The sequence below is a fragment of the Mytilus trossulus genome, chromosome 9 (assembly GCF_036588685.1).
Source record: "Mytilus trossulus isolate FHL-02 chromosome 9, PNRI_Mtr1.1.1.hap1, whole genome shotgun sequence".
NCBI lineage: Eukaryota > Metazoa > Mollusca > Bivalvia > Mytilida > Mytilidae > Mytilus > Mytilus trossulus.
In genome coordinates, this window is record NC_086381.1 from 24,428,285 (window position 1) to 24,455,924 (window position 27,640).

General features: G+C 30.6%; 1 protein-coding gene across 1 annotated transcript in view; it reads right to left on the reverse strand.

Moving 5' to 3' along the window:
- Positions 1-387: 387 nt before the first annotated feature.
- The window catches only part of LOC134685357 (importin-7-like), a 43,155-nt gene continuing 15,902 nt past the window's right edge, over positions 388-27,640 (reverse strand). Inside the window, exons 11-27 of the mRNA XM_063545052.1 lie at positions 25,945-26,044; positions 25,289-25,482; positions 24,017-24,106; positions 21,531-21,696; positions 20,630-20,671; positions 19,744-19,862; positions 18,803-18,925; positions 17,831-17,897; positions 13,183-13,308; positions 9,042-9,139; positions 8,203-8,295; positions 7,484-7,704; positions 6,747-6,967; positions 5,824-5,891; positions 5,303-5,441; positions 4,355-4,471; positions 388-4,006 (exon numbers count right to left, since the gene is read on the reverse strand). Of these exons, the coding sequence (XP_063401122.1) occupies positions 3,927-4,006; positions 4,355-4,471; positions 5,303-5,441; positions 5,824-5,891; positions 6,747-6,967; positions 7,484-7,704; positions 8,203-8,295; positions 9,042-9,139; positions 13,183-13,308; positions 17,831-17,897; positions 18,803-18,925; positions 19,744-19,862; positions 20,630-20,671; positions 21,531-21,696; positions 24,017-24,106; positions 25,289-25,482; positions 25,945-26,044 (2,064 nt within the window). The 3' untranslated portion in view covers positions 388-3,926. The remainder of the gene's footprint in view (positions 4,007-4,354; positions 4,472-5,302; positions 5,442-5,823; positions 5,892-6,746; positions 6,968-7,483; positions 7,705-8,202; positions 8,296-9,041; positions 9,140-13,182; positions 13,309-17,830; positions 17,898-18,802; positions 18,926-19,743; positions 19,863-20,629; positions 20,672-21,530; positions 21,697-24,016; positions 24,107-25,288; positions 25,483-25,944; positions 26,045-27,640) is intronic.

Sequence of the window (27,640 nt, forward strand, 5' to 3'; positions counted from 1 at the left end):
GGGTTTGGATTCTGTAATCAGTCATTATTATTTTTTTGTCTATTTTTCACTGTTCTTAATTAATTCGGTCCATTACTCTTGAATTTTTTTTAAATATATTTTAGCACCTCTTATCTTTATTCACCTATTTTTTTGCCCGTTATTTTGGACATTTCACCTATTATTATCTATTCAGTAATCCTCATATGAGTATCTTGATGAAAGCTCTAGAATTTCTTCAATAAAACTAGTGTATATACATTTCGAGACTAACACTGATGGTTGGCAAGTGTTTGCTTATGCTGTATTTCATGGGTCAACATTATCACATCCCAAAGCCACAACAAATCAATAAGCTTTTCTTATACCTTCCAATTTTAATAATCATAGACATAAAAAAAAATAACAATCATTTCAATTTTTTATTTCATGATAGGAATTTGCACTGATACAAAACAAAATAGCAAAATGCATACTTAGTAGAGGTTAACCAGACTGCTTTTTATTGTGGATTCAGTAAATGTAATACAGATTTATCATATAAAATTGTAGTAGTATTTTTGATGCAATGACTGTCATTTCAGAAACAAATCACTCAAGATAATGAAACAATGAAAAAGTCCTTAAAATTTTTAAAACATAAGAAAATTTCATTGCAACTATTTTTTCATAATAATCTTGTGAAATAATGGTTGAATATGTGAAATTAAAAATATTGTTGTCCATATTTGGCCTAAATACCTGCTTAGTAGGTACACCAAGCAAGGATGTAAAATCACAATGTCACTTATACAAATGCTATTTTCATACATGCGATACTTCCATACTTAACAAGGGAGATAATCTGTTTACTTTTTTAGAGATTCATATTGAATCAATTTAATTTCAGGACAAATGAATGTATCAAAATCAAAATGCAAATCTCCTGTTACTTCTGTGGATTATCACATGTAATGTAGAATTTTAAATACAAGAAATTGTCAAACTTGTCAGCAAAAGATGAAATATCAAATCACATAATATTTATTAAAACATCCAAAACCATGGAAACCTATGCAGCTTTTTGCTTTTAGAAGTCAATTTGAAACTAAAGTTATCAGGAACTAACAGGTTGTGAAGTTAGTGTGGTTAAAATGCTAATTTACCAGCAAAATTGGAAAGAAATTGGATATCAAATATTCTCTCCTAGATGCCAAATGACATCACTAGTGTTTTAAAAATAAGAAAGCAGAAAAATCTTGCATCAAGTTTCCATACACCCATTTTTTTTATATCAATTTAGCACTAATAATTTCTCTCGATTTACTGTGACAAAAATACACATTATTACAATTTATAAATACATTTGCACCTTTACAAATTTTCATCGTTTACTGTTATTTGACATTTTCTCTATAACAAAATAAATATACATATGTACAATGGTATACTATGTACAATACTGTCCAATGATGATATTTTATGTACATTTTAATAAATACATTATTTTTTTTATTAACACAATTACATGCATTTAATGGATGGATGTTCTTGGAAAGTTCAAATGATAAATGATCAATGATAATATTTTTACAAGATTATTACATATCCACTGTGTAATCCTCCTATCTTAGGAGCACAACCATGGTTACGTCATGTAAAGGAGGACATTAACCACACTGTATTCTGATCTTATATAGTTTGTATAACAAATGGACTAATCTTGCCATTGAATACCTCATTCCAACGAAAACCATTCCTTGAAAATTTAATTAGAAATTTAGTATATATCATTCCCTATTAATTTACATTATCATAGAAATTAAGCACTTTTATGTTGTTGTTACGAAATAGATGTTAATTTTGTTATCAACTTTGAATGATCAGACTTGCAAGACGCCCAATATCATTAAAATGAATCATGACAAGACTGTTGGTAAAATCGCTGCTTTTAATTTTGATGAAAAAGTGAATATTTTAAACAAGAGGGTTAAACAAAGGCAAGAGATTCATAAACATGTGGAATACTTCACACCCAAAATGTTTAAATTCAGATATTGTATTTTGGGTTTATAATAATACAACCTTTCTAAAAACAACTTTTGGCTTTTACATGAAACATGAGTTTAGCAACCGTTGTACCAAATAATATTTAAAAGAAATAGATTGAACAAAAATCTGTTGCAATGAAACTTATGATGAAAGGCTAAACTAAAAGTAATCAGCAAGAAAACACCATGCTCTAGTTCTGGGTTTAAGCCTTCAGAAAAAGAAAAAAAAAATTTGTTATGCATAAAAAATTAAATATGATAAAATACATACCTCATAGCGCAATACAAGTTTTAAAGGAATGTATTCATGGAAGCTTAACAAAATTGCAAAATAAGAAAGACGTAATACTTCAGACAAAAACAAACACACATCAAATCTATCAATTCAGCACCAATATACCTCACTTACAAAATCTGGTTTGGGGAGGGAATTATTTTGACATTCATACAATTTCATTCAGCACAGATCATCTTTAATCAGTAATAACACATTTACATGTTTTACTTGTTAGTATATCTCCTTCCATAACTGAATTCGTAAATATGACATACAAGAATCATTTACAAATGTGGTATCGAAAGTTTTACTGATAAAAATCTGTCAAGTGATATCCTGTTTTAGCAGATGAAATATAAAATGTATTTCATCTGACAGTAAGGGACTAAACTTTATTACTTAATAGATATAGTTTGAGTTGTCTTTATTGTCACTCTTCGTGCTTAACCTCAAGTTCTATGGCCCAGGCTTGTAAAATTCTTCTTTACAAGCAGACAGAAGCCAACTAAAAATGTTTACCATCGAGTTTAGGGCTTGTGCACTCAAAAAGTTAATTGTAAAGGCCGTATTGTAAACTGATTAACAACTTTTGATGAGTATTTAAACTTGTTATTCAATGAACTCAATATATTGCAACTATCTAAAAGCAAAAATAAAAGAAAAACTAAAACAAAACATGTATCATTATGCATTTGAAATGTTAAGTTTAATTTTTTGACTAGACTGGATCAATTTGTTTAACTTAAAAGAATATACAAAAGCTTTTCTTTTTTCACTAAGAAAGCAATTTTAAGAACACTTTTTTTTTAAATAAGAATTTTACATGATAAATAACAACAAAAATATATTTTTAGGGTGCCAACATTGGGTCCTTTTTCAACTAATGATTTGTTGCTATAACTTGACTTGCTTAGTTTCATTTCCAAAAATTTAAGGCAGTTAATGCCACACCAAAAGCTTGAACCCTTATTCAACTTGCATATAAAGAATGAAAATATCGAATTTAACGGAAAATCAAATTAATGCTGAAAATCTGTTGTTTTTAACTGAACTGTATCAACATAAAAATTCACATTCAAATCTAAATCAATGTTTACTAAAATTTCATTTCAGTTAACTTTTGTTTAATTTCCATTCATTTCTAAATTTCAAACTATCTACTTTAGTATGACACTTGAGAAATCTTGATAATGGATAATTTCCATTTTTACATGATAATGAATGTTAGTATGTAGCAATATTTCAATTAACATTCTGATATAAACACATGATTGTTTGTTTTTAATGTCATTTTCTTCGCTCTAACTGGAGATCTCACTATAGCCACAGTCTTCCAATACAACTCATGAAATCTATGCATGATGACAAATTTCTCTTGCGACAATAACTGAAGAGAAAGCAATAACTAAACTCGACAAAAAAATCAGTATTTAATCACAAACTAAAGATCCACCAAGAATGTATCTGCAATCTTGTATGCACAAATGAGTAACTAAATGAATCAAATGTACAGTGAATGGTTGTATAGCATTAGGTTTTGTGAATTATGGTATTGACAACATGCCCACGTAATGCGATTATCTTGCGTTCCTCGAAGCCATAAGCAGTCAAACACAGGGAATGCCATTTGACGATGTGTGTTATGTTCCAAAATTAAAATTCTGTGGCACAGACTGATTCTGGAATACATAGCCTCCAGCATCCTCTATTCTTTTTGATTCTGAAAAGGAGAAAAAAATATCCATTGATAATAAATAAACAATTCTGATTTTTGTGGTTTTATAAATTACCATCATTATTTCCCTTTGTTTGGAATGCAACTTTCTTTTATCAAAGACTTCACAAAATAATACAAATAAAAATAGACATCAGGTATACAAGACAGCAACCAAATGACACAACATATACAGAAGACTTATTTCACTTTAACTACCACAATGTTATTATTCTTTAAAGGCAAGTTTTGACATCATTCTTTGCAAGTTATTGATCAAATGTTAAGATTTTAATCCCTCATTCGGATATTTCATATTTCAACATTAAAATAAGGTCAGACATATTCATTTACCTGCAGCAGCATGTCTTTGTTCAGCTAACTTGAAAACATCCTCCAATTCCTTGGTTTGTTCTGGAGTGACAGGTGTCATTAAAGCCTGGTACCAAACGGGATCAGCTGTCTGGATACCTGTTTAATTAAATAAAGATAACCAAAATTAAAATTTGATCAATATATGCTTGGGTCTCAACTTACTATAATACCCATGACAAAATATAAATTGTTGATGCAGAGATATGCTGAAAATTGAATTACAATACCTTGCATACTTTAAATTGTAAACTACTGTGCATTCATTATTATTCGTTGGATACCAATTTTCGTGGTTTTTCGGTGAACCACGAAAACGAATGTTCAACAAATACCAAATGTTCTAAAGGCTTGTATGCAGATTTCAGCAAAACCACGAAATTTAAATATCAACGAACTTGTAAGTTTTCTTTAATCCATGAAATAAATGAATCCACAGTATACAACACATTCAATTTCAAGGAATCATGACCAAAGGTGTAATGAAAAATTATCTCCTTGAAAATCATATAGACTCATCATAAGTGGTTCCCTTTACACTGAACTTTCATGAATTTGTCATGGAAATAAGATGTGCCAAGTTTTATTGATTGTTTATGTCTTCCTTGGACATGCACAAAAGAATCTCATATTTGCAACTTTATTGAGGCAACACAAAAATAAGTATTTCATCCAATCATTGTAATTGAACATTGCTGAGATGGTGTTTTCAGTCAAAATAATATTGCCTTTCGCTCTAAAAATACCACTTCCTCCACTGTTAAGTTTAAATGATTGATTGATTGATTGTTGGTGTTACATAAGCATTGCAGACTACATGATGGCAATCGCTTTTTAATGGTGGATGAAGACAGAGTGCCAAGAGATAAACACCAACCTTCAACAGGAAACTAAAAGTTAAAATGAAGTTCTTGTAATGAATACACTTACTTTGTAGAACATTTTTGAAGACTTGATATTCATCGACTTCACAACTATCTTCATCCAGTGGTGTCTGGTAACTTTCTAATGCTGTTTCCTCCATTCCGTCATCTGAATATTCATTATCACTATCATCATCTTCATTGGCCTGAAAAAATAGAGAATATTAAAATTTTATACAGGTTTGAACATTAAATTTAATTATTTACAGAAGTTCACAAATATTGTCAACAGCCTACTGTTTATGCTACCCGAGACTGGGAAATGGCAAGTTTTAATTTTTAACCTGTGATTGGAAAGTACATGTGCAGTGAAATTATGTTATCAGATTATGATTTCTAAATTTAAGAAAACTTACTGTTGTCAGTTAAGACACAGCTTGCTTTAGAACTCAAAGTATTTTCAAAGAAGGTTAGTACATTTTAATTTTTAAAACACTTTGATCCTATTTTGTGTAACTTATTGATTTTATGTGACAAAACATTCCCTATATTATTTTTCCAATGTTGATATACTTGATCAATACTTACGGATTTCTCTAGTTTTTCTAAGTATTGTGCTCCATCTTCATCAACCTCATCTTCATCACTGGCCAATTCTAAAATAAAGTTTTATAAAAGGTTATTCCAATTAAATCTACTCTCTTGAATTTGTAAACAGTTCCATAAAAATTCATTGAAGTCTTTTCCACAGTCCACATGCAAACTTCTAGTCAAGTGCATGAAATTTGTTGAACAATACAAGAAACTCAATTTGAGACCCTTTTTAAAGGTGATATATAAAATTACAAGAATGTGTCCAAAGTACACGGATGCCCCCTGGCACTATCATTTTCCATGTTCCATGCACCGTGAAATTGGATCATAAGTCTAATTTGGCTTTAAAATTAAAAAGGTCATATCATAAGCATCAAGTGTACTAAGTTTCAAGTTGATTGGACTTCAGCTTCATCAAAAACTACCTTGACCAAAAACTTTAACCTGCGGATGAACGAACGAACGGAGCCTGACCAGAAAACATAATGCCACTTTACGATCTTAGGTGGGGCATAACAAAAAAATGTATATTTCTTCATAAATTTACAAGTACGCAAAGTTATATTTTTAACATGTTCATTATCATCTATAAAAATTCTCTAGTAAATCCCATATCTTTTATAACCTTTTCAATGTCAAAATGAATAAAAAATTGTTTCATGTCTAACTCCACTAGAAGAATGCCTTTCCACCCAATTTGAAATACATATGAATGAAAATCAAGGGGTTATCCTTATCTTTAGGATCGTTCCATAAATACAAAACTGGACCCAGGGAAGGCATTTTGAAAACACAATGGTTGAGTGCGAAAGATTTAAAATGGATGCAGATGTCAAATTTCTTCTATGGGTGGTTACCCTATTTTCTTGACCGGGTTTCATGTTTATCTAATAGCCTTAATTGTTATGTATCATTACCATTTTCATCTTTTTCTTCGTCATCATCTTCCTCTTCCTCGTCACTACTATCTTCGTCTTCCTTGGCTTTGGCAGCGTAGGCTCTCTTCAGGCCAGAGAAGAGTAACAACATAGCAGGTATAATCTGTGCTGAGACTTCTGACACTTCAGTTGGTCGATTATTACTGATCAGATTTACCAACGAACACAATCCTAAAACTGTTATTTTTCTGTCGTGTAAACTGCAAAAAAGAAAAGGCAAAAAATTGTATTGATTACTTTCATCATAAAAGAAAGGAAGATTTTTTTATCTTTCCAGAATAAGAATGTGTGTACACAGGACATCACGCCCCCACAAACTCCTCATTAGGAATATATTTTATAAATTCTCCTAAAATATACACGAGTTCTAATTTTGAAGTTAATTTGAACACATATTCTGATGAACAGATGCTAAGATTTTTTATCAAAGAATTAACAGTTGAAAAGAACAAATGGAAACTAAATGAATACCTTTTATATTTTAGCAACACTTCGAGAGAAGTTATTTCGTCTTAATATAACTAATTTGCAATTAATTGAATCTGTTTTTCCTAACTTTTATACATACTAGCCTTAATCTCATTTCAAGAAAGCACTTATATCAGTCTTTTAATAATTTTACTGGCCTAAATAAACTTTTACTAGTCATAAGCTTAAAGCTAGTGGATATTTGCAAACTGTTTACACATAATATCTTATAAAGAAATGGTACCTACCCAACAAAACAGTCTATATCATGGAACCAAGATTTCAAAAACTGAGCTAATAATGATCCATTAACGTTTGGAATTTGTAACTTAGATAACGTGTCCATCAAAAATGGTAAATTATAATACAATGCAGCTATCACAACTTGTAAACACATAGTCCGTAATTCTGATGTTAAAACTTCACGTGTAAGTCTTGACAATGCTAATTCTATAAATGATGGAATTACCTGAAAAAATAAAAATAAGAATAAAAACTTTTTCATCATAGATTATGTACACAATATAACAATATTTCTATGTAAAGCTATACAATGTATGATAATCACAATGTTTAAACACCACCACAACATTTATTCATAAATCAAAATTAAAGGAATATATTACCATTTTTATCATAAAATTATTTGGACTGTCTTATTATATATAATAAATTTTAAGGATTTCAAAAACAGGAAATATTTTGATTTAAAAAGTCTTTCAAACAGTTCACATTTTGATATCTCAGTCTATTAGGTTTTAATACAGTATGGGTTTGCTCATATTTTAAGCTCATAGTGCGAAAAGTCTATTTTCAAATCCATGTCCTAGCATCTTTGATGGAGAGTTGTCCAATTAGCAATCATACCACATCTCCTGACTTTTACACTGTATCCTTACAAAAATCTTGAAAATTGATTAATTAAAGACTGATCAATTTCATAAACACAAAAGTATACAATACATACATGATCTACTTGTCCAGGACATTGTAGTATAATAACTTCTAATAACTTGGCTGCATGGCACTCAGCGTCTTCACCAATATCAGCTGACATTACCTAAAGGAAAAAAACACGAGTTTTTCAATTTCATGCATACTGTGGATTCATGGACAGTCGTTGGAAACCAATTTATGTGGATTTTGTAGTTGCAGGAGAATGTTCAATGAATTATAAATTTTCTTAAGGAATGAGTGCAGACTTGCCAAAAACCACGTTTCAGATATTCACAAATTATTGTTTTTCTCAAACCATGTAAGTAAATGAATGCAACAGTATTAGAAACTTGTTTGGATTTAACTGAAGTTCAGAATAGCTCAAATAACATTATCAACACATCATTTATTGCTTTTTTATATTCAATTTTTTATAATTTTCTTTTTGGTATTAATTTCAGAAAAATCAGGATATTTATTTAACCTGCAATACAACTAACAGTATGATGTCATTAATTGTAATTTGATATTTAACAGTAAGGTGTCTCTTGTACAGTTGTTGTTGTTTTTGTGGGTTTCTTGTTTTATATATAGATTAGACCGTTGTTTTACCTGTTTGATTTTTTTTACACTTGTCATTTTGGAGCCCTTCATAGTTTCCTGTGATTCAAGGCTCAGTGTTGAAGGCCATAGATTGGACTATTATTATAACTTAATTTATACATTGTGACTTAGAACAAGAGTTGACCCATAGGAACTCTTACCACATTTAAATAAAGTAAATTGCTAAAAAAAAAAACTGCTTAATAATTGAAAGCTATCGTTTTGCATATGATACCAATTAGTGCCAAGGTATATCTTAATACGTACTGTTTTACACATGTTATATATAATCTGTACATGTTCTGGGTTAGCTAGGAAAGCAGGAGTATCTACTGTTATATAGTTGTGTAAAGCAGGCATCATTTCTGAAATAATCAATAAGATAAATTAATAATTCAGCATGATACATTTTACAATCATTAAGAAATGATCATAAATTTTTTTTTTTTTTTATCTTATATTGTATGATATAAAGAGCTCTTAAATAACCCAGTATTCAGAAAAAAATTAGAGTGTCTGACATATTAATCACTTTCAATCATGAATATGTCATTTTTCATCACAATACTGCTATAGATTAATTTAAAGATGATTTTCAGATACAAAATGTTTGTGAATTTTAAGAACAAAGTTTATATTTACTCAGGCAGTCATACTTGCTCTGTTAACTTATATTTTTGAAGATTTAATATCAAAGCAAGGGCTTTAATGAATATGTAATACATCACACTTTAATTCTTAGTTTGTATTAAATAGAAATCCTCATAACTCTAAAAATGTCTTTTCTGAAGATTTGTATTTATGACTGTTAATGTTGTTGCCTGTGAGTTATATAACTCACTCTGGCAGTCAAATATTTTAAATTTATTCTATTTGAAAAAGAGAAATTCTATTTCTCATGAACTGTACTTGGATTCACTGCAACCAATTAAAATCATATTGTAACAATGGCTAAGTATGTATTTAAATTATCTCTTCACTATTTTAATGAGTTTCATGTATTTTCATTTATATTTAGATAAAACAATATCATTTTATAACATTTAATATGCTCAATAAATCTTTCATTCTCTACTTCTCCTTATTTCCTTTATTCTTTTAGATTTGCTTAAAACAGGCATATCAAGGGAGGTAATTCTAATCTGTGCAGTTATAATCTCGTATTGCTACCTTTAAATCATGCACTTAAAACCTGTATGCTTTACTGTCAAATTACACCCAATAAACCATGGTTGCGGCTTTTACTTGAAAAGAAGATACCAAGTTAATGTTATTTAATTTTGGTACAATTCAAAGTTTTAAATGCTTAACGCCCTCACAATATAGGAATGTGATATTTTAATGTAGCAAGCCAACAAAAACGGCCTTTGCCAATAGTATTTTACAGGTCTCCATACCAGTTTGTGATATTATTTGTTTACAACAATGACCTCTTCCAATCATCGTTAGATAGCACTCCAAACATACATTGTAGCATATTTTTAAAGTGCCAACACTATAATAGAATTTTCTATAATGGTTGATGGGATAATATAAGAACAATCCAGTCTTCAGAAAAAAATTAGAGTGTCTAACAGTATAGTCATGGTAACATAATATAAAATGCATATTCATCACTAGACTGGAAATTCACATTTTTTTTTAATAGTTGAAGGGATGATATATCTTACACAATGGTGGGATCCTTTTATATAAAACTTACATTTCAATCTCTAGACAGGTCCTTACAAACGAGATAATTTTGTTATTCATATCTTTATCAAGGAAGAATCACATATAGATCATAGTATTAGCTGCGTGTTAAACTTACTTGAGTAGTCTTATTAGTTAAATTTTTTAAATTTTTTTTAAAGTTGATTAATAACTTTGGTAGCTCTTTCCCATTTAAAATGTCTTTAGATTATTTAGTTTTCGAGGTTAAAGCTGCACTTAACTGATGTGAAAAGTTCTCAAATTATATACATGTTTAGCTTCTACATCCTTGGAAGACTGGTTTGTGGCAAGTCAAATTGTCACTTACTATACTTCTAATGTCAATATTTCATTGCATAACTCCTTCAAATTCTTTACTATCTGAATTAAATAAAGTGGCTCATTTGTTGGCCAATAAATACTCAGTTTAAAAGAAGTTAGATTTAGATTTGCTTTGATGGAACAGCACTTAATAAGAATCCAGTCTTCAGAAAAAAATTAGAGTGTCTAACAGTATAATCATAGTTACATCATATAAAATGCATATTCATCACTAGACTGGACAATTGATAATTCACAAATTTTCAAGTTGCAAGGATGTTCAAAAAAGATTGTTGGTCTCCCTAACCCTGGCAGTCTGTTTTTAACATCTGAGTCAATCCTCTTTTTTCAATAGATGAAAAAAAAAATCAAGATTCTCTTTCAAGATTTGAGTTGTCTTATTTCTTTCTTAAAAAGATTCATTTAACATTCTTAAAGTCTTAAATAGTTTATATCAAAATGTATATCATGATACAAGTATAATGTGAAACAAATATTCTTGAAATGTTATTCTTAAAAGTTTTAAATAGCTTAATATAGCATAATGTATATCTAATTCAAAAACATTTTTTAAAGAACTTTTCAATGGTTCTAGAAGTGTAGAGTGAAATTGCATGTGCCTTGTTAAAATTTTTGCAAAAAATAACATAAAAAGTTTTTCCTTCATGCCGTTTACATTTTGAATTTATAGGGGGTATTAACATTCAGTTTTCAAAGGCCTCATGTAAATCTGTTGGAAATGACCTGTGTATTCAGAATTGATATAGGGATAAGGCCACATTACACCAATCACTTAGGTCACACACTTCAAATGTCTATGCCCATGAGTTACATAACTCACCGAGGCAGTCAAATATATCTGCTAGATTTAGCAACACAGAATTTTGATAATGTAAACAACAAATGGAGGTTTTTAACGACCTTGACTGGCTATACAGCCCTTGCACGGTTGGAATAATGTAAAGCATATTGACCACTGCCAAAATGAAACAAGAATGAAACAATAGTAAAGGTATCTAATAGCAATCTCTTCTTCCACTTTTTTAGAAATGTTTCAATGATTCTATATATTTTCTAGAAAAACAAATTACAATCATATCATTTAAAATGTTAAATAATTCTTCTATTGTCTCCCATTACAATTTCCTTAACATCTTCTAAAACATACAATTAAAGGTCTATTTTAAAGAAATTGAGTGTGAAGCCAACGATAATATCATTGGTTAGCTTGCTTGTTACCTGAACCCTGAAGACATTGTTAGGTCCGGTAAACTACCCTCCTTTAAGAGTAGACTAGTCCGGCAAATAACCAATCTATCTGTTGGTGGACTAGGCTGTGATAGGAGACTAATTTACCCGACTTAACAATGACTTCACGGTGCAGCTAACAAACAAGCTAACCAAAGATATCACCTTAGGTTTCACACTCCACAAATTCCCCTGTAATTATCAAAGAAGTTTTGACAAGAAAGATAACTGCACTCAATGTAAAATTAACTTGGTTAAAAATTATACTTTATATTTTTGGCAATAAAAAAAACCCTCCAATTTAGAACACAATGCAAAAGTTATTGAAGGTGTATGTCTTAATGAACGTTTAGTTTGAAGAATATTTATTCTAAACTTTAATCCAGTCTTCAGAAAAAAATTAGAGTGTCTAACAGTATAATCATAGTTACATAATATAAAATGCATATTCATCACTAGACTGGAATCAGAGGCGGATTTAGGGGGGAATTATTACCCTGGTTGGTACCTTTGATAACTATTGTACGTGTTTTCTTAGAATTTGAGGGATATAAAGCAGTGAAGAAATCCCTCCAAGAAATTTACACTTTAAATCAGTGCCTGACAAGTAAACAATTTTGTTTTTCATATTCTGATAGGAATTCTAATACAAAGTAGAATTCAGATCTAATTAGCTGCCTTGTACGGATTATAAGAGAAATTATACAGACAATCAAAGTTCATAAATTTATAATCAAGGTAAAGGGTTATTTTCATGCAACTCGTTTTAATTTAGATTGCATGTGTTTTCATGTTTGAAGCATATTATTCTTGTTTCAGGTAAATTGCAACATCCAAGCTATTTATTTTTTTTGTTTTTGGTAGGTTTCCTGGGTTTTTTTAAATTGTAGTTATTGATAATAATCAAAACTTTATTCTTTTCAATTGATTCACATTTTGCCATTAAGTCTTTTTATAGCTTCAGTGTGGGTTTTGTTCATTGTTGAAGGTTATTAGTAAACTGTAGTTGATTATACATTTTTTTCTTTGGTTTTGGATGAATAGATAGTTGTCTCATTGACAATACTACCACATCTTCTTTTAATAATATTTTCTTATACTATATAATGTCAGAGTCATTCCATTATCCCTGAAAACTATTACAAACCTGTAAAATAATCAATGCCATCTTTCTGGAACATAGTGTGTAACATCTGGAACACTTGCCATAAATGTACCGATACATGGCCACTGGTTAAACTGTACACCAAGGATAACATCTCTTCATAGAAATCTATAAATACAAAACATAAACTGTACACCAAGGATAACATGTCCTCATAGAAATCTATAAATACAAAACATAAACTGTACACCAAGGATAACATCTCTTCATAGAAATCTATAAATACAAAACATAAACTGTACACCAAGGATAACATCTCTTCATAGAAATCTATAAATACAAAACATAAACTGTACACCAAGGATAACATCTCTTCGTAGAAATCTATAAATACAAAACAAACTGTACACCAAGGATAACATCTCTTCATAGAAATCTATAAATACAAAACAAACTGTACACCAAGGATAACATCTCTTCATAGAAATCTATAAATACAAAACATAAACTGTACACCAAGGATAACATCTCTTCGTAGAGATCTATAATTACATAGCACTCAGATACAATTTTTTGCAATGTGTATTCTGAAATTATTCTTAACTTCTCCCACTGTAATACAAACATATTTACTCATAATTTTTTTATGATTTAGTGTTAAGAACCAATGCACATACAGGCATTGACCCTGTGGCTGTATTATTTTATTGTGAAGTCTAATATTTTCTTCTTCAAACAGCAGAAAAGCCAAACAGATGTCCCACATTTCGCTTCTACAGAAAAGGAGACAAAATTATATGTAACAGAAACCTTGCAATTAACAGGTTAACAATAAATAATTTAATTCATTTGTGTGATATAGCTGGATATCACTATCATAGCAGAATAATAACACCTCTAAATATCAACATTATTCTAGCACTTGCATCGTAGCTCTTCAAAAGCATTTATTGTCATAAAGAACGTTTAAAGTGCAGTTATACTCTGAATTTAGTTTCAGAATATGATATAAAACCGTGTATAATTCCACTTTATCTTAAATATTGCTATTAAACTTAAATTCACATGAAGCAGGAGTTATCAGATGTAATCTTATTAAATTAAAATACTTATACTGTCCTTCCAATATAGACTCACAGATACCATGTTTTTCTGTCGAAAACTCTAAATTTGATTTAGATGTAAAATGACCAAGAAAGACTACACTTGCCCAATATAATACACATTCTGCTTCGAAAATTTCAGTAAAGTTGAATTCAGTGGAAAAAATTCTACTGCAAGACAATAGATGCTTAACCAAGGCACAAAAAATAAAACTATTACCCCCATATGACTTCAGCAGGTATAGAGACAAATGATATACAGTAACCCTGCAGTTTACAGGTTAACAATAAGCAATTTTTTCTATTTGTGTGATATAGCTGGATATCACTATCATAGCAGAATAGTAACACCTCTAAATATCAACATTATTCTAGCACTCGCATCGTAGTTCTTCCAAAACATTTGATGTCATAAAGAACGTTTAAAGTGCAATCATATTATATCTAGTTTCAGAATCTTATATAACTCCCTGTAAACCTAAATATTGGACTATGGAAATGCGTTATTATATGGACTTCCCGCAAATGCAATCCAACAATTACAGTGTGTCCAAAACACTGCCGCAAAATTAATAACAAGAAAGAAGAAAAACGAACATGCAAGTCCAATTTTAAAATCTCTTCATTGGCTGTCGGTAGCATATCGATGCAAATACAAAGTGTTGCTTTATGTGTTTAAAGCTCTGAAACAAGAAGCACCCGTGTACCTTCAAGATCTAGTTATCATTTACAAGCCAACAAGAACTCTTCGGTCAGAAAACAACATGCTTTTAGTCAAACCAATAGTAAGAACAAAAACATACGGAGAGAGACGGTTTGATAGAGCGGCCGCCGTTTTATGGAATGACTTGCCGAAAGAATTGCGAAACACTGAATCTGTGAATGCTTTCAAGAAAAACATAAAAACTTATTTATTCAGACAGGCTTTTCCACATAATTAATACTCGGACAGTTGTAGACTTTTATTTGATCTCAGATTATATTTTTATGTATCATATTAACTTTTTATTGCATTTTTATTACCTTTACATTTTTTAATTTATTTATTTTTTAAGATATTTCTCATACCTACGTATTTTTCCTTTTTATTTCCTTTACTCTTTTTATTTTTAGACATAAAGCTATTTGTCTTTTTTTTTTTTAAACTGAAGCACTCCTGTTGATTTGCTTTTAATACTTTTTTTTTCAAAATTAGCTTTCATTTTTTTTAAATTGTTTTTGATGAATAAGTTTTAATTTTCATATATTTAGTCGTATATTTTTATTTTTTATGGTTTCTATTTGTATTTGATTTTTAAATATGTTTATATGTACTTGTTTCATTGTTTTTATGCATTGTAAAGCGCTTAGAGTAAATGTTTATTTAGATAAGCGCTATATAAGCACTGTAAATAATAATAATAATAATAAACCTAGACATAAGATCTTGATACATCTAAACATACAGTCTTGATACACCTTAACATGAAATGAAATTGATGTATGAGTCATCTGGTGTAATCCTATCGAATTCATGTACTTCAACATTCTTACGTACAGTGGATTCTTTATTATTCATTGAATACCAATTTTGGTAGATTTTGTGGGTACAGAGAAACCATGAATTTAAATGCTTAAAGAATGATGAATGTTGTATAGAAGTATTTGCAGACTAAAGTCAAACTATGAAATCAAATATCCACTAAATTGAAAGTTTTCCTCATGCCAAGAAAACGTACCCACAAAAATAAATAAATCCATAGTAAACCCTAACTTAAAGACTAAAAGACAGGCTCAAAAAATAATTGGAATGAAAAATGAGAAAACAACTGCCAAATATTTGATTCTGTGAAGAAGGCTGAACAAGTGAAACTGCGCGCTACTGCTCACTGATGATACCCCCGCCGTAAAAATGTATAAAATATGCAACTGTTCGGTAAACAGGAAGTTGTCGATTGATGAATCTAAAAACGCATCACACGGTATAGCTGACTTATATAAATCCTGAAACCAAATTTCAGAAATCCTTGTATTGTAGTTCCTGAGAAAAATGTGACGAAAATTTTCAACTTGGCTATCATGTGTAAAATCATACAAGTGTTCGGTAAACAGGAAGTTGTCAAGTGATCAATCTGAAAACGCATCAAACGGTATAGCTGACTTAGATAAACCCTGAAACCAAATTTCAGAAATCCTTGTATTGTAGTTCCTGAGAAAAATGCGACAGAAAATATTCATGGGACGGACGGACGGACTGACTGACGGAAGGACAGACAGAGGTAAAACAGTATACCCCCCCTTTTTTAAAGCGGGGGTATAAAAATGAAATCCATCCAGTTGTTTAGGGGATTCCTGGAAATTGGTCATGTGGCTTATACAGGAAGGGAGACAACTGATATACAGAAGCAGTATACAGATAAACAATAAGTTATTTAATCTATTTGTGTGATATAGCTGGATATCACTATCATAGCAGAATAGTAACACCTCTAAATATCAACATTATTCTAGCACTTGCATCGTAGCTCTTCAAAACATTTGATGTCATAAAGAACGTTTAAAGTGCAATTATTCTTCCAATAATGTTATATATACAAAAGTATCAAAGTATCACAACTAAATGTCATCTTGTTTAATGCTGTCTTCTCATTCATCTAGTAAAAAACTATAGTTTAGACTAAGAGAGCTAAAATAATAATTTCTTGTCAAGAAAACACTAAAAAAATCCTCAGATGAAAAATAAGGTGCACAATTGCAATATGTTTTACAGGTAAATTAAAACGTTTCAATGAAATATGTTAAAGTGGAAAAGGAGTGGATTTGGAAACTAAATATCTACTTTTGGTTTGGCCAGGTATTCAGTAAAGTTTCATAAAATTTATTTTGACAGTTAATGGGGATTTGCGAAAACAAAAAGCTTTCTCTGTTTTGTTTGGTAAAGTAGGTCTAATGAAAATCAAAATAAGAACATTTACAATAAATGCAGATAAAAAATTAGCATTTTATTTTTCATGTGTGATATAGCTGGATATTACTATTATTGAAGTATAGCAACACCTCTAAATATCAACATTATTGTAGCACCAGCATCGTAGCTTTTTTAAGACATTTGATGTCGTAAAGAACGTTCATGATGCAATCATACTATAAATTTAGTTTCAGATACTAATAAATCCCAATGTTTGTCATATTTTCAACATCTCACTGAAGTGATGAAAGAGTTATCTTATCCTATCCAATTTGAGTACTTGCGACTGAACTTAAAAAGACTGAGAGTTTTATTTTAACAGATGTACAAAACATACACAACAATGGCAGTCTTCATGAAAAAACCCAAAGCCCTACATACCAGAACAGTCAGTTTTCCCTAAAGAGTCGCAACAAGCCAAGATTCTTAAGAAAGTTTAGGATAGTACAATTTTCCTACTTGCAAGTCCAAATGTTTATGTAACGACTGCAATGGATCAATTTTTAAAAGTTCTGTAAGGTAGGGCATTATTATAGATTCCCAGAGAGTTCCGTGTACAACTTATATTGTAGTATATCTAGAACAAACCACAGTTAAGTACATTAAAAAAAATTGTATGTGTATATTTAAAAGTACCTACCCATAATTTCTTTTTGCATAATAACACCTATCACATTTAAAACGATGCCCTCTAACTGTAACATAATCTACAATAGCAAAAACGTAATAAATGTATTTTAATCAAATAATTCTTCTTTTAGCAAATTTTACTATTTTTCAAAGCTTGAAAAGGTGAAAATGGACAACCTGCTTACAAAACAACATTTTTTTTAATATACTGTTGTGCAAATATGTTCTCTATATGACATACATTTAAAGTCATTTTTATTTTATAATTCTCACAATATTTTCTATTGTCATATGACATTCAATTAATTTTTGAACAAGTTTAAACAAATTCTGTCATTTTGGTTTATATCCCAATATTAAATACATTAAGACATTTATACTTCTTCATAATGCACAAATAGTCTTTATAGATATTTTGATAAATTCCCCGGCTTGTAAATGGTTTGTAGCACTTATTGATAACATATTTAAATATTAAATTTCAGACTTTTATCTGAGAATGTACTCAAGCAGGAAAAACTTATGAAAATGGACAATTTTTCCTTCAATTGTTTAAGAATTACTTACACAATTAGCAATTTCTTTTTGTGTGTGATATAGCTGGATATCACTATCATAGCAGAATAGCAACACCTCTAAATATCAACATTATTCTAGCACTCGCATCGTAGCTCTTCAAGACAATAGATGTCATTAAGATCATTAAAAGTGCAAACATATTCTACTCTGAATTTAGTTTCAGGATCTAATAAACTCTGTAATCCAAAAGATTCTGATTCAAGATAGTTTTTCACTTCCTATGTGATATTTAAGTGTTGTACTTATTTTCGAAGATCATATTGTATAGCTGATTATTTCTATCATTTAGTCAGGGATAGAGATTTGTCTCATTGGCAATCATACCACATCTTCTTAATACCAACTATACAAAATAATATCTTTTAACTGATGCCTGTTTTCTTTAAACAGAAATATTAACTACCTCTTTTTGATCTTCCATGACAGTTAATATGGTTTCCATGGTATTGAGTAAACCTAAAGCTGTAATAGATTTCTCTTCTGATTCGGATATATCACCATCAATCACCGAAGCAAAGGTTGAAGCCTGGAACAAATAAAATTACTTCATCATTCAAGAAATTCAATAGAAAAGCTTAGTTTTTAAAAACTGTTTAAACATCTATGGTATATCATTACAATTCTTAACAGTTTATAGATGACATTTGTCTTAACCCCTTTACCCACTGCACTCATACAGAAGAGGCTTTTTGAATTCAAAAGCAGACTGTAACAACAAAGGAATAAAATTCAAATATCACTTGGAACCAACCATATAATGAACATTCTGAAAATTTTACATTTGATTTTTCTTTTTTTCCTTTTCTTACGACATTCTACTTCTGATGACCTCTTTAAATGTTCCTGGGCCAAAATGGCATCCACTGGCAGAGCAGTGACGGACACCTTGGATTCCCAGATATTTATTTAGCACCATCCTTTTCTTTATAAACATATCATTCATAAAGAAAAATAAGGATAGTGCAGTATATTTTTTAAGCGAACTTTATAATCATCTGCAGGTCTTGTCTAATCTAATTTTGCACTTCTTTGTTTTCGAGTGCCTTTTCAACTTGCATTCATGAATTCTATTTTTATCTATTTTCACAATAAACAAAATTTGTGATAATTATTGCAAATTCAGAAAAGAAATTAAAAATGCAAGGTGCATTTAAAAAAAAAAATAATTGGCAAACCCTTTCTTGTCAAACTTTTAATTTTCCATTTTTTCATAATCTGTATTTACAGGCAAAACAAATGGATTAAACAGAAAATTTAAATCTGACAACAGTCTAATTTTTCAGTCCTACAAACATGTATTCCCCTCCCCCCCCTCACTTAGGAATAAATTGATGTTCTACCCACCAGATGTGTCATCATTTCTACAGCTAAAGCAGACACTTCCTCTACATATGTACACACTAATCTTTGCATCACAGTCGTTAAATCATCACTTTCTGTTTCTCTTATCACATTTAACAATTCTGAAATTCATCAATTGTAAATTATCTTATTTCAACCTAATAAAATGAATATAATGTATAAAAAAAATTTATATGGCATGGCAAGTCAAATACTGAGAGCTAAACATTAAAGGTATCATTTTCCTCAAATGCCACGAAATAAATCAAATTCACAACTGATATACCAGATATGATATTATCAGACTTTTCACCAAAAAAAAACATTCAACAGCACTTTTTAACCATGTTTAATGGTACTGCACATTGTAACAAAACAAATGACGTTGAAAAATGCATGGACAGTTTTATGATAATGCAAATTGACATTATACTGATGCTAAATTTTTTAAGATAACACAAAAGAGTTGACAGGTGTCAGTTTTATCCACAAAAAGAGAACCACAATTTAAAGCATTTGTTCCTGGGCCAAAATGGCATCCACTGGTATAACAGCGACGGGCACCTTGGATTCCCAGAGTTTTATATTAGCATACACAATTTTCACATAAACACAAGTTTACATGAATGGTAATTGTATGTGCATAGTTCTCCCAATTAAAGCAGTAATCTTCACAATTAAATTTTCAATTGATGAAATACTTGCAGTGTTGAAGGATACTCTGAAATTCTTAATGCATAAAACATGGGGTTTGGTTTTTGTATAGAAAATAGCTAGAAATAAAAGTCTTTCTAGACTATTGGAGAAATTAAATTACTGTCAATATCAAGTCTGCAATATTGAGAACCAATTGGAAGACACATAACTTTTAAATACATTTTAAACTTACCTAAAATTATAGGTTTTATATGTGGTTGTATGAACTGTTTGGCTGAAAAGAAAAGATAAAAATAAAGTATAAGGCAAACAATTTTTAATTCATCATCATTTGTCTGGTTTATCTTTATAATAACTATGTTTGATTTTTTTTTATCTTAAGACATTCAAGTTCTGGTAACCACTTTAAATGTCCCTGGGCCAAAATGGCATCCACTGGCAGAGCAGTGACGGACACCTTGGATTCCCAGATATTTATTTAGCACCATCCTTTCCTTTATAAACATATTATTCATAGAGAAAAATAAGGATAGTGCAGTATATTGTTTAAGGAATGAAACTTGATAAATTAACAATTTTATGTACCTTCTATCGTCTGCATATTTTGTTCAATATAAAATGTACATTTTCTTTTACAAAGTTCTCTTTCAATTCTCATTCATTAATTTAAAATAGAGTTAAAAGTAAATCAACATGAGATTAATATTAGCATCATAAGAATATTAATGAACGTTGTATGCTATCTAAATAAGTTTTTTTTATTATATCAAATGAAAATAGATAATATTTTTTTTTCCCTGCCGACCATGTAGTATTTAGTACTACAAGAAAACCTGTCTAGTGAGAACTATCAATTAAGACACATTTAACCTTTCATTTACTACTCTTCATAATTCATATGATATAAGCATGTTTTGATTAACCACCAGTCTTGACAACTTTTAAGTGTTGTATGGGATGCTGAAGGTGATTATTTCGATTAGAAACTTACATGCAATCCCACTATTTAACAGAACAGACCTGGGTCAACATGTTGGATTCTGCTAGAAATATCAGACATAACCAAAAGTTCAAATACTTAAGAGTAACTCATATCATCTAACCTACTATATTATAACAGAAAGTACCCATACCTTTTTCTTGTTCTGTAATTATCATCTGTAAAGCTATAGCTGCTTCTACCCGTACTGGTAAATCTTTATCACTACATAAAGCATTCCGCGTCAATTCTAATGCTTGGCGCAAATTGTTCTCATTTTTAAATTTCAACTCACAAAAATGTTTCAAAACCCAACAAGCCTACAAATAAAATATAAATTTAACAAGTTAAACTGCAAGCTACTGCTCACTGATAATACCCCCGCCATAAGTGGAAAATATTAAGTGTAAAAATATGCAAGTGTTCGGTAAACAGGAAGTTATCGAGTGATGAATCTGAAAACGCATCACACAGTATACCTGACTTATATAAATCCTGAAACCAAATTTCAGAAATCCTTGTATTGTAGTTCTTGAGAAAAATGTGACGAAAATTTTCAACTTGGCTATCATGTGTAAAATCATACAAGTGTTCGGTAAACAGGAAGTTGTCAAGTGATCAATCTGAAAACGCATCACACGGTATAGCTGACTTAGATAAACCCTGAATCCAAATTTCAGAAATCCTTGTATTGTAGTTCCTGAGAAAAATGTGACGAAAATTTTCATCTTGGCTATCATGTGTAAAATCATACAAGTGTTCGGTAAACAGGAAGTTGTCAAGTGATCAATCTGAAAATGCATCACACGGTATGGCTGACATATATAAATGTTGATACCAAATTACAGAATGGGTGGATGTGTAGTTCCTGAGAAAAATGTGATGAAAGTTTCATGGGACGGACTGACTGACGGACGAACTGACAGACAACAGTATACACCCCCTTTTTTAAAAGCGGGTGTATAATTATACAACATTACATCTGATACTGAATTTTGTCAAAACTGCCATTAAAGATTAGATTTTTCTTTTTTTGGCAAATCAAATAACATTAAATATGAACAAATAATTTATTTCATCAAAATTGTCAACAACAAACAGCAGATTGTGTTTATGTTCCGGACCATATGGGTATATACTCGTATGGTCAGGGTAATCAACAAGTATACTTTTAAACTCTTCATTAGGTGTGACCCTTCTGGTTGTTACGTCACTTAAATGTCATTAAAAAAAACTTATAAAAAAAAAAACAGTTTCACACACTTAGTTAATATTATTGTAAGTAAAATTATAAAAAGATGTCAAAATCAAATGAACATATTGTAAAAGAAATTTTATTGTTTAAAGTAGGTGACATCACCGGCAAGGATCATGATATTTTTTTCAACATTAAAGACAAGTAAAATATTAAAAGTGTATGTTTCTTTATTTTTGTCTATTCTTTATTTCTATACTTCCTATTTTAATCTTAATTATAAGACCAGTAAAATAGCATTTAAGAGCCATGAAATAGCTACTGCCTTCATTTAATTTGATCTGTGATATTCATTTTACGATATTGGAGATTTAGACTTTCTTAAAAACACCGTAGACACATCGGAATTGTCCGAGTCGATATCACTGCACAAAGCCAAAACAAGCAATCGCAGAATGGCTACATGTATGGAACAGTGTGAATGTCATTCTAAGTATACAAAAGCATACACAGATACAATAAGCGATGAAAACTAAGATCAACTGTGGCATCAATAGTTAATGTTTATGTAGCTTTTGAAATGTAAAATTAATACGTATTATTTCTATTGTACATTTGAAAAAATACCTATATGGTCCAAATACTCATATGGTCCGGCCCGTTAATAACCAAACAATTATAATACTCATATGGTCCAACCATACGCGTATGGTCAGACCATATGAGTATACGCATATGGTCATGACCATACGCGTATGGTCCGACCATATGAGTATACGCATATGGTCATGACCATACGCGTATGGTCCGAATACTCATATGGTCCGGAACATTTATACTGTATTACACTGTATTTGGGCCAAAATGGCATCCACTGGAATCAGTGACGGACACCTTGGATTCCCATAAGTTTATTTAGCATCGCTGATTTTTCACTAAAGTCACATGACTAAGCAAAATTTTCACAATGCAAACAAATATAATTTATGTTGCTTTCAATATAAATAATACAAAGTAAACTCTGAATCAAAATAAGAGAAAATAATTTTTTTTTAAAAGATCTGTTGAAATAAACTTGAGAAATTGCAAATCATGCTTGTAATTCGTTGATGTGGTTCAAAACTGTTTCTCGTTTTATTTTAAATAGATTAGACAGTTGGTTTTCACTTCTGAATGGTTTTACACTATTAATTTTTGGGGTCCTTCATAGCTTGCTGTTCAGTGCGAACCAAGGCTCTGTGGCTAGGACCGTACTTTGACCTATAATTGTTTTCTTTTACAAAATTGTGACTTGGATGGAGAGTTGTATCATTGGCACTCGTACCACATCTTTTTATATCTATTGGTCAAACAAATAAACAACCATATAGTTAAACAAATTAAAATGTCAGTTGCGTAGAAGCTGAAATCAAATTTGAAAAACATATATTTTGTTCATAACTTACCCTGGCACGTAAAAATCCACTTTCATTGGTGAATTCTGGGTAGACATGGTTTACTAACATCATTTCTGCCTGATCTTTGTAAATCTTTCTCTGTAACGACATAACAAACATTTCAGAAGTGTACCCACTAACCAGTTGCAATAGCTACTGACTTATATTAAAGAACAATGTTTTTGGGCCAAAATGGCATCCACTGGACATCAGTGACGGACACCTTGGATTCCCATAAGTTTATTTAGCATCGCTGATTTTTCACTAAAGTCACATGACAAAGCAAAATTTTCACAATGCAAAATGGTATTTGTTAATAATTACATTAGATGTAAGTTTCATTATAATACGCTATTCTGATTGGCTAACATGTTATTCTGTAAACAGTTGCATCAGACAATAACATTTATCATGCACGATGACACGAGGTCCCACAAAAAAGTGCACAGGTGAATTAAATAAAACTGAATAAAAATCGTGTTTTCATGATTTTAGCTAAAAAAATGTAATTATAAGTATTGAATACTTCTTTTTGAAACTTTATAGGGTTGTAAAAGCGTTGACCGTGCGTACATTTTTAGAATGAAGCGCTTCCGCGCTTCATACAAAATGTACTTCGGTCAACGCTTTTACCACCCAATAAATTTACAAAAAGAAGCATTCAATTCTTAAATGCATCAATTTATGTTCCCTTAAATTAATATATCACATATCAAAATTGAATTGAATATACAATAACTGAGAATATCAAATCTTCAAAACACATTGAAGAATCACTTGTTCAAAGTTAGGTCACAAGTCAAAATAGTGTTCTACTACAGGCCATTACATTCAAACTTGTTCAAAGTTAGGTCACAAGTCAAAATAGTGTTCCAAGTTCTACTACAGGCCATTACAATCAAAGTTAGGTCACAAGTCAAAATAGTGTTCAAGTTCTACTACAGGCCATTACAATCAAAGTTAGGTCATAAGTCAAAATAGTGTTCAAGTTATACTACAGGTCATTACATTCAAACTAAAGTTACAATTCTTTAATATAAAACTAAATCATAGTTTCATGGTGTTACACAAACTAATTGTTTATATTGTTATTAAGAATTAGGTTTGAAAACTTAGTGGTTGCTTACCTTCTACTACACGAGTTCTCTGCTGGAGAATTGATTATTGGCTTCATATGTTCTTATCTTTATATTGGGATGTTTACCTTTTCTTATAATTATTTCAGATGAAGTTTCGTTTCAATTTTTTTTTTTTTAAAGTGCAATTGATAATACAACAAACCTTCAATAAAACTTCAGCTACTGCTCCTATCATGTGCAATGCTCCATCTTTTTGCCTAGGGTTAACATTTGGTTCATTTATAACTTGCATAGAAAATCCCATGGCTTTTTGCAAGACTTCTTTTCGTTTTGATGCCGCAGAATAAAATAATGTTTGTGCAGCTATCACGGGTGACAGGAAATCTTCAAACACATCTGGAAATAAACAAAACACATTACTGGAGGAAACATTTGTTAGGCAAGGATATACTCTAAATATACTATGTTGATAAAAGAGTGTATAATTTAACCACAGAGTTGGTTTTAATCTTTATGAATGTTAACAAAATGAATATTTACTTGCAGTAGCCTTTGTAGAAAAGCAACTAGTGAAAAGGAACTACATAAACAGAATGGGTTTAGCACTTTTATTTTTGCATGAATTCAAGATTTACATTTATTGGGGCTAGGCAATTAAATGATATGATAAAATTTCAAAACCCTAGTAGAAAAGAATGCATCTTGTTTTGGGAATTAACATTTTTCTAGGAATTTAGGTTTACACCCCTTTAAACCTTTAGGCCCCTCATTTCACATTGTGACTACAATGAACAAAGCAACCTGTCAAGCATGAATTACTTTGGACTGGCAATTAAGTTCAAGCTATGATTCTCCTACCATATTTAACTCTGATGTATTCCTGAGGATCTGTATTCCATAATTCATCATCTTCATCACTGTGACACATCAAAGGGAATAAAACTTCTTGTATTAAAGTCTGAAAATATTCAAATTTATATTATTTATCAGAGGAAATAAAAACTTCTTAATAATAAAGTCTGAAGATATACAATTTTACACATCAAAGGAAATACAACTTCTTATATTAAAGTCTGAAAATATACATTTTTACAATATATCAATGTCGCAATACACAAAGAGCAAAATGTGTCTGTGGACATGAATGCCTCCACTCAAGCTTTCCAAGTTAAGATGGGCATAACTCTAGAGTGGTAAATAACTTACATCCCAAATTGAACTATGTCTTGCACTTTTGGTTTTTAGCATTGTGTAAGAGTTTCTTAAAATTAAAATCAGAAAAGTGCAGATATGAAAAAATTTGCAATTTCAAAAAAAAACTAGATTTCATTGAGATGGGAGCCATCTCTTTGGGCCCCGCTGTCAATAATGTGGGTTAAATAAGTTGTATGGATAATCTGATATGAAGCATTATTTGGAAGTTATTACATAGTCTCACATGTGATTTTAATCTAAGATTTTAAGTTAAAACTGATAAATATTCTCAACTTACTTTCATAGTATAATAGTGATATGACTGCATGATGTGAACTCATTGTTGACTACTCTAAGGTGACTTCTGGATATATGGATTGATGTTTGAACAATGTTTAAAGATGCTGCCCAATTGATATTTGTCACATATTTTTAGAATTATGCCTTCAATATATTATGACCCACCAAGTATAAAGTATGAAATATTAACGGTTCTCGAGAGGTAAAGCGGACACAATTTGTTAAGAACAACGAACGGATGGACAGACCAACGGACTGACCTTTGACCTAGGATGCATACATTATGACACATTTAATATATATGTTAAGTTGAAAATGTTTGTCAGGTATAAAGTATGAAATAATAACAGCTGTCCTCTCAAAATATAGTGTGGATCAAATTTGTTAGCGATGGACAGACCAACAGACAGACAGACCTTTGACCTAGGAAGTGGTACATACATCATGACACACCCTCTGGTGTTGGTTAAAATGGATGTCAAGTATAATATTTGAAATCATAATGGTTCTCAAGATATAGAGCGGACACAATCTTCACAACAGAACACAGGGTTGTCAACTGAAACCAAATGTTTTGACCTTGACCTTTGACCTAGGAAGTTGTACATACATCATGACACATCCTTGGGTGTTGGTTAATAATCATGTTAAGTATTAAGTATAAAATCATAACGGTTATCTAGATATGGAGCGGACACGATCTTCACCAAAGAACACAGGGTTGTCAACTGAAACCAAAGTTTTTGACCTTGACCTTTGACCTAGGAAGTTGTACATACATCATGACACACCCTCTGGTGGTGGTTAATATACATGTAAAGTATAAAGTATGAAATCATTATGGTTCTCTAGATATGGAGCGGACACGAAAGTGTTACGCACGGACGGACAGACGGACGGACAGACTGATCACTATAGGGCGACCCGCCTTTTCGGCGGGGCCCTAATAACAAAGCGAATGGTAAATGACTCACTGCCCAAATTGAAACTATGTCTACAAGTTTTGGTTCTTTGCATTTAGTACGAGTTTTTTTTTAAATTTGTGAAGTGTTGAAAAGAA